This window comes from Carcharhinus amblyrhynchos, chromosome 1 (genome assembly GCF_965287045.1).
Source record: "Carcharhinus amblyrhynchos chromosome 1, sCarAmb.v2.hapA, whole genome shotgun sequence".
Taxonomy (NCBI): domain Eukaryota; kingdom Metazoa; phylum Chordata; class Chondrichthyes; order Carcharhiniformes; family Carcharhinidae; genus Carcharhinus; species Carcharhinus amblyrhynchos.
Window position 1 is genome coordinate 168,208,253 of NC_137324.1, and position 12,636 is coordinate 168,220,888.

Here is a 12,636-nt window from a genome sequence, read left to right on the forward strand (position 1 = left end):
TGAATGCAGCATGATGGGAAACATAGCAGTGGACAGGCCACATTCTTTTAACACAATGGAACACAGGCAGCTTCTCTTATCTGTTTTTTGGATACGCAAAAGCAAGTTCAATAGGCCTGGTATGTAAGGGAGTGGATTTGTTCATGGGTAGCGAGGCTGGATAACTCTAGATGAGGAGTGACCAGACTCAGGCAGAGAATGACTCCTTTTGCCTATTAAGATTCGCTGGCAGCAATGGTCCTCGTCACCCAGAATTGCCCTGGCTTAGATTTCCTAGGTAATGGGGGAGGGAACCTACCAGGGTAATGAGCTAATCATCTCCTATTCCTGTTGACAGGTGGAATGTTATTGGCTGAGGTAATACTGTGTAATATTGTGACTGGATTCTCCAGTCTGGTTGGTGAGACTGGGCGGGGTATTGAAATGTTCAGAATAAGATAACAATTACGAGATTAACTCAAAGAATCAACCTTCAATGACTGTGGCTCCCTCCTATGGTTCAAGGTGACTCCGCTATCAACTTTCTGAGGGCAATTAAGGACAGGCTGTAAATGTTGGCTTTGCCCATATCCCATGAACACATTTCTTAAAAATCCAGTGACAAAAACATATTGTTTGAAGTGTACAAGGGAGATTTCTTAACATAGCAAATAAATTCCTTTTCATTAACTATACATGTTTTTTGTAGTCTATGCATTGTTTGAATGAGGTCAACCCCCATGGGACACCTCAGAAAATTCCTTTTACAGGAGTTAAAATGGTTAATTTTTCTGTTTCAGTCTCTTTAACTACAGACTAATGGTGGTGTCTATACTTGTATATCTTTGTCCATGTATTTGTATGCGTAACCAGGTATATATTTGCTTTCTTTTAAACCATGTTGACTTTGGAATGCAGTCTGGTACATTGAGGAAAGGTCTCTTGGAGATAATGGGATTGCAAACTAAAGTTTAATTATTTTATTATCTTTTGTTTGTTTATGGTGAGATCTGGTTGTGACAATAGGGTAACCAGGTTGGGGGAAATTGGAAATTCCATTATCACGCTATTATGGTTCAGGTCAGTAACTCCACAGTGTATTATGAAGCTGCCTGACTCATAAGTTTTGCATCTTGAATTTGGCTAGGATAAGCAAGAGATGTTTCACTTCAGGTGTGACCTAAACAAATCACTAGGGAGCTTTTATCAAACAAAGTTTATTTAAGAATATAGTTAACATGTATGGTAAAAAAATTAGCATGAATTTTTTATCAATTACAAACAAGAAACAAAACATCCACTATAATTATAACTCGATGAATATCTCTAATGTGTTCCAATTAAAACCAAAACCCATAGACAACAAAAAACCCTTTTCACAGATTTAACACAGCATTGACGAATGCTCACTTGATTCTGGGATCGAGGCCAATAGTTGAGTTCTGCAGTCCAATGATTTTGATGCTCAGAAGACAAGGCAGCTTTCCAAAGACCCTGAGGACAATAGATTTTCACCCTTCAAGAAAACTAGCAGAACTTTCAAAACAACAGGGAGAGAAGGGCTCCCCAAGCCTATCCACCATCTACAAGGCACAAGTCAGGAGTGTGATGGAATACTCCCCACTTGCCTGGATGGGTGCAGCTCCAACAACACTCAAGAAGCTCGACACGATCCAGGACAAAGCAGTCCTCTTGATTGGCATCGCGTCAATAGACATGCAATCTGTCCACTACCGATGCTCAGTAGCAGCAGTGTGTACTATCTACAAGACGCAGCAATTCACCAAAGATCCTTGGACAGCACCTACCAAACCCATGACCACTTCCATCTAGAAGGACAAGGGCAGCAGGTAAATGGGAACACCACCACCTGCAAGTTCCCCTCCAAACCACTCACCATTCTGACTTGGAAATATATCGCCGTTCCTTCGCAGTGGTTGGGTCAAAATCCTGAAATTCCCTCCTTAACAGCATTGTGGGTCAACCCCCAGCCCGTGGGCTGCAGCGATTCAAGAAAGCGGCTCACCACCACCTTCTTAAGGGTGACTAGAGATGGGCAATAAATGCTGGCCAGTCAGTAATGCCCTTATCCTGCAAATGAATTTTTAAAGTACATTTAAAAGAATTGTCTTCCATTGCCTGTGCATTGCTTGTATTACCCTCATCTTGTGCGTCTGTTTTGTGTTTTTATATTTCAGAGCTGATTGTCATTGAATTCGTAGAATCATAGAATGATTACAGCACACAAGAACATAAGAAATAAGAACATAAGAAATAGGAGCAGGAGTAGGCCATCCAGCACTTCGAGCCTGCCCCGCCATTCAATAAGATCATGGCTGATCTGTTGTGGCTCAGTTCCACATTCCCGCCCTCTCCCCATAACCCTTAATCCCCTCTCTTATCAAAAACCCATCAACCCGCGTCTTAAAAATATTTAGCGAGGCAGCCTCCACCACCTCAACGGGCAGAGAATTCCAGAGATTCACCACCCTTTGAGTGAAGAAGTTCCTCCTCAACTCCGTTCTAAACCGCCCCCCCTTTATCTTGAGGCTGTGCCCCCTAGTCCTACTGTCCTTTCTGAGTGGGAACAGCCTCTCCACCTCTATCCTACCCATCCCATTCATCATCTTATACATCTCAATGAGATCTCCCCTCATTCTTCTAAACTCTAACGAGTACAAGCCTAGTTTATTCAGCCTCTCCTCATAGCTCAACCCCCTCAACTCCGATATCAGCCTAGTAAACCTCCTCTGCACTCCCTCCAAGGCCAAAATATCCTTGCGTAAGTACGGTGCCCAAAACTGCACACAGTACTCCAGCTGCGGCCTTACCAATGCCCTATACAGCTGTAGCAAGACCTCCCTACTTTTATATTCAATCCCCCTCGCTATGAAGGCCAGCATCCCATTCGCCTTCCTGACCACCTGCTGCACCTGCAGGCTGGGTTTTTGCGACTCATGCACAAGGACCCCGAGGTCCCTCTGCACTGTCGCCTGCTGCAGTTTTTCGCCCCGTAAGTAATAGTCCTTCCTACCATTCTTCCTACCAAAGTGGACCACCTCGCACGTGCCAACATTAAATTCCATTTGCCATTTCCTGGCCCATTCGCCCAGCCTATCTAGATCCTTCTGCAGACTCTCCACACCCTCTGCACAATTTGCCGTTCCACCAATTTTGGTGTCATCAGCAAATTTTGACACCATACACTCGGTTCCCTCCTCCAGATCATAAGGTGGCCATTCGGCCCATTGTGTCTGTGCTGGATCTGCAAAACGCAGCTTGGCTAAGCCCAATCACCCATGGCCCTGCAATTTAGTTCTCTTCAGATCCTTATCCAGTTCACATTTGAAAGCTGTGATTGACTGTGCTTTCACCACACTCTGTCAGTACATACCAACCGCTTACTACGCATAAATGGCTCAGTGGCACAGTGGTTAGCACTGCTGCTTTACAGCATCAGGGATCCGAGTTCGATTCCTGACTTGGGTCACTGTCTGTGTGGAGTTTGCACATTCTTCCTGTCTCTGCGTGGGTTTCCTCCGGGTGCTCTGGTTTCCTCTTATAGTCCAAAGATGTGTGAGTTAGGTGGATTGGCTATGCTAAATTGCCCCTTTGTGTCAGGGGGACGAGCTAGGGTAAATGCATTGGGTTGTGGGGATAGGGCCTGGGTGGGATTGTGTTCAGTGGGCCGATTGGCCTCCTTCTGCACTGTAGGATTTTATGAGAAACATTCTTCCTCAAGTCACCTTTGCTTCTTTTACCATTCATCTTAAATATGTGTCCCCTGGTTCTTGACCCTTCTAACAGGTTTATTTGGTAGTAAGCGCTACTAACTTTCGGGGCGCTGCTCCTTCGTCGGGTCAGTGGGGAGTTCTGATCACAAACAGGGCATATAAAGGCACACACAGTTTACAGAATACTGACTGGAATGTGAGTCTTTATGGCTAATCAAATCTTAAAGGTGCAGACGATGTGAGTGGAGATAACGTTAAGCATAGGCTAAAGAGATGTGTATTGTCTCCAGACAGGACAGTAAGTGAGATGTTGCAAGCCCAGGCAAGTCATGGGGGTTACAGATAGTGTGACATGAACCCAAGATTCCGGTTGAAGCTCTCCTCGTGCATATGGAACTTGGCTATCAGTCTCTGCTCAGCGACTCTGTGCTGTCGTTTGTCATGAAGGCCGTCTTGGAGAACGTTTATCCGAAGATCAGAGGCCGAATGCCCGTGGCCGCTGAAGTGTCCGCCAACAGGAAGGGAACAGTCTTGCCTGGTGATTGTCGAGCAGTGTCGTCCACTCATCCGTTGTCGTAGTTTCTGCATGGACTGTTCCCTTCCTGTTGGCGAACACTTCAGCGGTCATAGGCATTCGGCCTCTGATCTTCAGGTAAATGTTCTCAAGGCGGCCTTCATGACATACGACAGCGCAGAGTCGCTGAGCAGAAACTGATAGCCAAGTTCCATGTGCATGAGCACGGCCTGAACCGGGATCTTGGGTTCATGTCACACTATCTGTAACCCCCATGACTTGCCTGGGCTTGCAACATCTCACTTACTGTCCTGACTGGAGACAATACACATCTCTTTAATCTATGCTTAATGCTATCTCCACTCACATTGTCTGCAGCTATAAGACTTGATTAGCTGTAAAGATCTGCATTCTAATCAGTATTCTGTAAATTGTGTGTACCTTTATATGCTCTGTTTGTGATCAGAGTTCTCCACTCACCTGACGAAGGAGCAGCGCTCCAAAAGCTTACGGTGTTTATTGTCAAATAAACCTGTTGGACTTTAACCTGGTGTTGTGAGACTTCTTACTGTGTTTACCCCAGTCCAATGCCGGCATCTCCACATCTTGACCCTTCTGCCAGCGGAAGCAGCTTCTCTCTTACCTACTTTGTCTGGACCCTGCATGACTTAGAGCGCTTCAGTCAAGTCTCTTCTCGTTGTTCTCTTCTCCAGAATCTATCTGTGCAATTGAATTCCCCCATTCTTGGAGCCATACTTGTAAATCTTTCCCGCACCCTCTCTAAAGTCTTCAGATCCTTCCTAAAGTGTGATGTCCAGAATTGGAGGTCAAAGCAGTACTTTGCAAATGTTAGTTTTAAATAGGAACGTGAAAATTGCTGGATGAGTAAAGAGCAAGGTCTATCTAACTCAGCCAGCACTTTGGCAATTACATGATGTGATAAAACTGGAGCTGTTGACTAACCATACAGTAAATAGTCTCACAACACCAGGTTAAAGTCCAACAGATTTATTTGGTAGCACGAGCTTTCAGAGCTCTGCTACTTCATCAGGTGAGTACAGGATTTGTTTCACAAACAGGGCACATATAGACAAAAACTCTAAGCCCAACCTCCATGACTTGCCTGGGCTTGGACAATCTCCCGAACTGACCTATCTTGAGATAATTCACACCTGTGCGCTTAAGCCTCTCTCCATTCGCATTGTCTGTACCTGTAAAGACTTGATTACCTGCTCAGACTCGCATTCCAACCATTATCTTGTAATTGAGTTTGTGTCTATATATGCCCTGTTTGTAAAACAAACCCTGCACTCACCTGATGAAGGGGCAGCGCTCTGAAAGCTCGTGCTACTAAATAAACCTGTTGGACTTTAACCTGGTCCTGTGAGACTATTTGCTGTGCCCATCCCAGTCCAATGCTGGCAACTCCACATTGTGACTAACTCACAAAGAGACCGACATGTGAGGTGAGGAAAAGGTGAAGAGCTTTGGGGGACTATAGTCACCTCCCATTCCGCCCAAGCATGGTGTACTTCACATCAAATTACTCAGACTGTAGCCTAAAATGCTATTTTCTGGTATAAATTTGTGTAATTTGCATTTGATTGAATCAATATTTATGGCTTCCTCTGGCTCCCCGTGGAGCCCGTCTCATGCATTCATCTATCTGCATCTGTCAAAACTTCGGATTTGTATAAAAATTATTTCAATGCGGATGTGTTTAGATATGCTGGAGGAAAACATCAAAGCTGTTCCTTTGTCGCACTCCTGAATAAGCTCTTGACAGAAAACAGCAGGAAAATTTCACATGAACCACTGGCACTTCTTGTATCTACGGCGGAATCTCCAGTGGCTTTACTGATATTTGTTGGGCAATGCTACCACAGAATACTTCAGTGCAGAAGAGGCCCTTCGAGTCTGCACTGAAATGCCCTGCCCTGTCCACCTAATCCCACTTGCCAGCACTCATCCCATTGCCTTGAATGTTATGGTGTGCCAAGTACTTTTTAAAAGGATGTGAGGCATCCCACCTCCATCCTCCTGAATAGTGCATTCCAGGCTGTCACCACCCTCTGGATAAAAAAGCTTTTCCTCACATCCCCGCCAAACCTCTCATCCCTCGCTTTTATCTTGTCGCCTCGTAACTGACTCTTCAACAAAGGGAAACGGCTGCTTCCTTTCCACCCTGTCCATGCCTCTCATGTCACTGGTTCTACCAAAAACCCATGGGATAACCAATTGTATTATGTTAGGCAGCATCCTAGTGAATCTGTGCTGGAACCTCTTTAAAGCTTCAATATATCCATCATAATGTGGAGTCCAATATTGCACTCAGTCTGTACTCTGAGTTTTATGTTTTTAAAATTATGGTTTTATGTAGACTGCTCGTTACTTTTTCCTTTTTTTTAATGCTTTTATTAATAAAATATATGATTGTATATTTTAGATTTTATTAACCTTCAACTCTGAGATGGTTTCCAGTTCTTAATTGTCTAGAAATAAAAGCTTGGCATCAGTAAAAGTGGCCGTGAAGATGGGAGATTGTCCGTTGGTTCCCTGATATGCTTCAATGAAGGAGATCTACTCTTTCTTCGTCTGGGCTACATGTGCCTCCAATCCCACACCAACATGGCCAACTCTTAACTGCCCTCTGAAGTTGCCGAGCAACCTGCTCAGTTCCATCAAAGGGAGCAGCTAGGTCTGCCAACAATTGCCAGCAACATACATAGAATCCTGTAGTGCAGAACGAGGCCATTCGGCCCATTGAGTTTGCACTGACCACAACCCCGCCCCTGCCTTATCCTCACAACCCCATGCATTCACCCTACCTAGTCCTCCTGACGCTAAGGGGCAATTTAGCACAGCCAGTCCGCTGAACCTGCACATCTTTGGACTGTGGGAGGGAACTGGAGCATCTGGAGGAAACCTGCGCAGACACGGGGAGAATGTGCAGACTCCACACAGTGACCCAAGCTGGGAATCGAACCCAGGTCCCTGGTGCTGTGAGGCAGCAGTGCTAGCCATCATGCCACCTGATATGTATCCTGAGAATGAATGCTAATGTGCTGCCTTTAATGTCCTGCTCAATGCATGCCTACGCAGGCAGTAAGCCTGCTGCCATTCAAAGTATATTTGCTGTGATTTTATAAAAAGCAAAATCTACCACCTTGCACCTACTGTCATGGAATTCCATCCTATATTCCATCTTAGACACCTTTGCTCATATAAGGAACAACTTTATATCCTGTTTAATTGGCTGACCTTTGATGTACATTTAATTTTTATGATGAATAATGTTATTTGCACTAATTAAATGGCAAAGACACCATTTGCTGTCCTCCCAAACAGAGTCCCTGGACCTGGGATGATGTCAACTTGTGTTATATAACGTGCTTTGTGGCATTTTGCCACTGATAATAATGAGAGTGCAGTCAATGATTACTCAGCTTAAAAGTTTGTTAGTGCTCCCGGCTTCTTCAGTAAGCGGAAGGCTGGCTCTCAAAACTGAGAGGTTCATTGGTATGAAAACAAGAAAAAAGAACATTGCAATTTGTGTTTCTATATAGTCTTTTTACCAAATTATTAACTGCCTGATAAGTTTCAAGACATTATTAAAATGTGCCTCATAATCCTTCTGGCAAAATGAGATGCGGTTCAGACATCAGCAAGACGCAGTTCTGTTCAGCCCTGGAGCATTATTCAGTTTACCATATCACAATGTGCTGTGCTAATCAGTAGACATTGTCAATCCAAATATATGTATCTTCTGAGGACTTTTTCTAGTGTAGGTTTATGATATCCGTACACAGTTTAAACTTGGCCACACTGTCGCAACATGGGCTCTCAGAGCAGCGGTACTGCCGGTTGGATGGGGGCAACTCTAAACAAAGGAAGGGACAAGACTGTGCATGACCTCAGCATGTCCAGTGTGACACGATTACATCGGACGCTTCTAAGTCCACGCGAAGTGTAAAAATATGGACGAACCTGAAAATGGTAATGCCATTTGTGGGCGGCATAGTGGTACAGTGGTTGGCACGGCTGCCTCACAGCGCCAGGGACCCAGTTCAGTTCTGGCCTCGGGTCACTGTCTGTGTGGAGTTTGCACGTTCTCCCCGTGTCTGCCTGGGTTTCTTCCGGTTTCCTCCCACAGTTCAAAGATGTGTGGGTTAGGTTGATTAGCCATGCTATATTGCCTCTTAGTGTCAGGAGGATTAGCAGGGTAAATATGAGGGGTGACAGGAATAGGGCCTGGGTGGAATTGTGATTGGTGAAGACTCAATGGGCCGAATGGCCTCCTTCTGCACTGCTGGGATTCTGTGATTTTGTTTGCATGCCTCTTGTCAAATTAATCACCACTCCTCCAACCTCTCCACTTCACTTGGCTTTTTTTTTCACTCCTCAGATCATTGGTTAATGGGCCGACAAATATATGAAAGACAAATGCCAGCAAGCTTTTAAATGATAAAATTGATTTTAACCAAGGGAAAGATTGTTGTTAAATGTACAGCTTAATAATCATAGCTCCTACACTCCTCATTTCCCTTTGCGTTTGCTGTGTGCAGAAGTTGGAATGCTGAATTTTGCTCTGCCTGTTCTATTGAAGTGTCTGCTATTGGAATCAAAGGGCCAGAGTAGACCTGAGGGGACATGCATTAATAATGTTAACCTGCCAGTCTTCCAGCTGCAAGGGAAGTATCAGGTCTCATTTTCTAAATGCATGATGACTTCCTGCAGCAAAGCATCAACATGGCACCTGTTATTATTTGCTTTTTATCGATGATTAATTAGCCTAGCTCCTTCCCTTAAAATAGCTAATGGGAGCATCAGCTCTTGGGTATGGATAGGTGGGTAGGCCATTGTATTTGACAAGTGTTTGGCTTCATTTGCAATCATTGAAAAATAATTTGTCTCCATGACAATGTCTCCGTTGGCTGACAGAAAGTTTAACCTTTATGAACAGTTTGTAACCCACTTGTGTCGAGTGTGCACATATCGCAACGTTGCATCTTTCATTGAAGAATGAAGGTGCAGAGTATACTCCCTCCTGCCCCACCCCACGTCTGCGGGCATTGACATTTGAACGTGCCAGTCCTCTGTGATTTCTCTTTCAGCAGCTTGTTGCAATGTGATACGAACATGTGAAGAGCCAATGTTATAATTCCCATCATGTGATTTTCCTCTCCCTCCTCTTTCTCTTCCAGAAATGAAGAAGAGTTGAGGAAATCTCTCTCCGAGCTTGCTAACGACAAAACAGATAATGCTGGGTCCAAGGCCAACAATCGCATTGGATCCAGTTCGAATCCATTCCTCGACATTCCGCAGGATCCCAATGCTAAAACGTACAAAACTGGCTTCCTGTCACGAAAGATTCATGCAGATATGGACGGAAAGAAAAGTGAGTCTTGACCAATGGACCTTCCCCTCTTTCTCATTCTCTTCTGTCTTTAGGGCAGTGTTTGCTGTTACTGGGCAGTTTCCCTGCTTGAGTGGAAAGTTGCAAAGGAGTGGAGTGAAAGTTATTTAGTCTGTGAATCTCAAAACCCTTGCAGGACTGCTTCATGGTTGCCCAGGGAGACGACCAGTGAGAATCATAGAGCTTTACAACTCCAAAAAAAGGCCCTTCAGCCCATTCTGCCTGTGTCAGTTCTTTGAAGGAATTAGCCAACTCCTCTGCTATCCCACCATAGTCCTGAAAGATTTTTTCAAATATTTGACAAATCCCTTTTTGCAAATTCCTATTGAATTTGCTTCCATTATCCCTTTAAAGCAGTGCATTCAGAATCACTAGAGTTGGGAGGTAGTGGTGCAGTGGCATTGTCACCGGACTAGCAATCCAGAGACTCAAGGTAATGAATAAAGAACGGTACAGCACTGGAAACAGACCCTTCGGCCCTCTAAGCCTGTGCAGCGCATTGGTCCAACTAGACCATTTGTTTGTATCCCTCCATTCCTAGGCTGCTCATGTGACTATCCAGGTAATTCTTAAACGATGCCAGCCTGTCTGCCTCCACCACCTATTTGGCAGCGCATTCCAGGCCCCCACCACCCTCTGTGTAAAAAAAAAAAATGTCCCTCTGATATCAGATTTATACCTCGCCCCTCTCACCTTGAGCCCGTGACCCCTCGTGATTGTCACCTCCGACATGGGAAAAAGCTTCCCACTATTCACCCTATCTATACCCTTCATAATTTTGTACACGTCTATTAATGCTCTGGGGACCCAGGTTCAAATCACACCACGGCCGATGGTGAAGTTTGAATTCAATAAAAATCTGGAATTAAAGTATTAATGATGACCATTCTGAATTGTAAATCTGGTTCACTGATGTCTTTTAGGAACATAAGAACATAAGAAATAGGAGCAGGAGTAGGCCATCTAGCCCCTCGAGCCTACCCCGCCATTCAATAAGATCATGGCTGATCTGTCGTGTGTCAGTTCCACATTCCCGCCCTCTCCCCATAACCCTTAATCCCCTCTCTTATCAAAAACCCATCAACCCGCTTCTTGAAAATATTTAGCGAGGCAGCCTCCACCACTTCAACGGGCAGAGAATTCCAGAAATTCACCACCCTTTGAGTGAAGGAGTTCCTCCTCAACTCCGTTCTAAACCGCCCCCCCTTTATCTTGAGGCTGTGCCCCCTAGTCCTACTGTCCTTTCTGAGCAGGAAGAGCCTCTCCACCTCTATCCTATCCATCCCATTCATCATTTTATATGTCTCAATGAGATCTCCCCTCATTCTTCTAAACTCCAACGAGTACAAGCCTAGTTTATTCAGCCTCTCCTCATAGTTCAACCCCCTCAACTCCAGTATCAGCCTAGTAAACCTCCTCTGCACTCCCTCCAAGGCCAAAATATCCTTGCGTAAGTGCGGCGACCAAAACTGCACACAGTAAAGGAAATCTGTCACCATTACTTGGTCTGATTTCCAGGCTCACAGCATTGTGGTTGACTATTAAATGGCCTAGCAAGTCACTCAGTCGAAGGGTGATTAGAGGTGGATGGCAACTGTTGGCTTAGCCAGTGACACCCAAATCCCATGAAAGAAGTAAAAAAAAAACTTGCTGTGTAAAACAATTTTTCCTCATCTCTCCTTGTAATTCTGTTTCTTTGTGTTACCGACCCTCCTACTTTTATACACTTGCAATCTTTTTTCTTCCAAAAAGAAACAGCTACTGGGGTGACAAACCAGTTCCAGTTCAGTCAGGCATTCTTGTTCAGAAGAAACTGTCACGTTTAAATAAGATTTGGGAGTTGGAGCTTGTGCTATTGAATAGCAGTTTAGTGCTTTCCCCATGGAACACCTAGGCTTAGCATATTTTAAAATAAGTCTTTTGTTATCTACAGGAAATAAAGATTGCTTCAAGTTTTATGAATAACTAATTTCTCTCGCTGTTTGCTGTAACAAGGCTCTTTCTAAATGAATTTATTACTGTCCATCAAAGCAGAAAATTTTAATAGAATGTCTTGGCTTCAATTAAAAGATTCTCCACGGTTATTGTTACCCTTTGAGATGCAACCTAAAAATGGAGAGAGTGCTATTGTGAGGCTAGGGTTCAATTCCCAGAATGGTCGTGATTCCGGGAGGCTCCTTGCCTTTGCAATGTTCTCTAGCGCTAACTAATTTTGACTGAAGAAATGGAATGGATAACAGGTTTGTGTTTGAAGGAGCTATCCTCGGTCATAGTAGAGGTCCACAAGAAACATACATTAATGCACCTCTTGGCATGGAAATTGGTACAACACATATAACTGTTCAATGTCCAAAATTGAGGCGCAGGAATAATGGTATGGATTTACGAGGGGAATAGCTTTTCAGTATGAAACCACTGGGTGTCACGGTGGCACAGTGGTTGGCACTGCTGCCTCACAGCACCAGGGAACCGGGTTCAATTCCCGGCTTGGGGCACTGTCTGTATGGAGTTTGCACATTCTACTCGTGTCTGCGTGGGTTTCCTCCCATAGTCCAGAGATGTGTAGGTTAGGTTGATTGCCCGTACTAAATTACCCATTAGTGTCAAGAGGATTAGCAGGGTAAATGTGTGGGGTTACAGAGATGGGGCCTGTGTGGGATTGTGGTCGGTGCATATGGGCCGAGTGGCCGCCTTCTGCACTGTTGGATTCTATGTACATTTTATGCACACAGCTACATAGCACTGTACTCAGGGAGATGGTGGTTTAGTGGGAATGGCACCGTACTAGCAATCCAGAGGTTTAGGTTAATTTTCCTGAGTCCAAATCCTACCATGGTAACTTTAAATTCAGTCAATGAATGTGGAATATAAAGCCAGCCTCAGTAATGGTGATCATAAAAATATCTTTGATTATTGTAAAAACTCATCTTGTTCCAGATTTTAGGGAGGGTAAGTCTGCCATCCTTACCCATTCTGGCCTACTTGTGGCACCA

The 12,636-nt window shown here is 44.5% G+C and overlaps 1 protein-coding gene across 10 annotated transcripts in view; it reads left to right on the top strand.

Moving 5' to 3' along the window:
• Positions 1–12,636, top strand: part of psd3l (pleckstrin and Sec7 domain containing 3, like) — a 334,929-nt gene that overhangs the window by 280,911 nt on the left and 41,382 nt on the right. For all 10 annotated transcript variants that reach the window (XM_080195046.1, XM_080195047.1, XM_080195048.1 and 7 more), the window contains one exon: positions 9,432–9,625. In XM_080195046.1, coding sequence (XP_080051172.1) covers positions 9,432–9,625 — 194 coding nt within the window. The remainder of the gene's footprint in view (positions 1–9,431; positions 9,626–12,636) is intronic.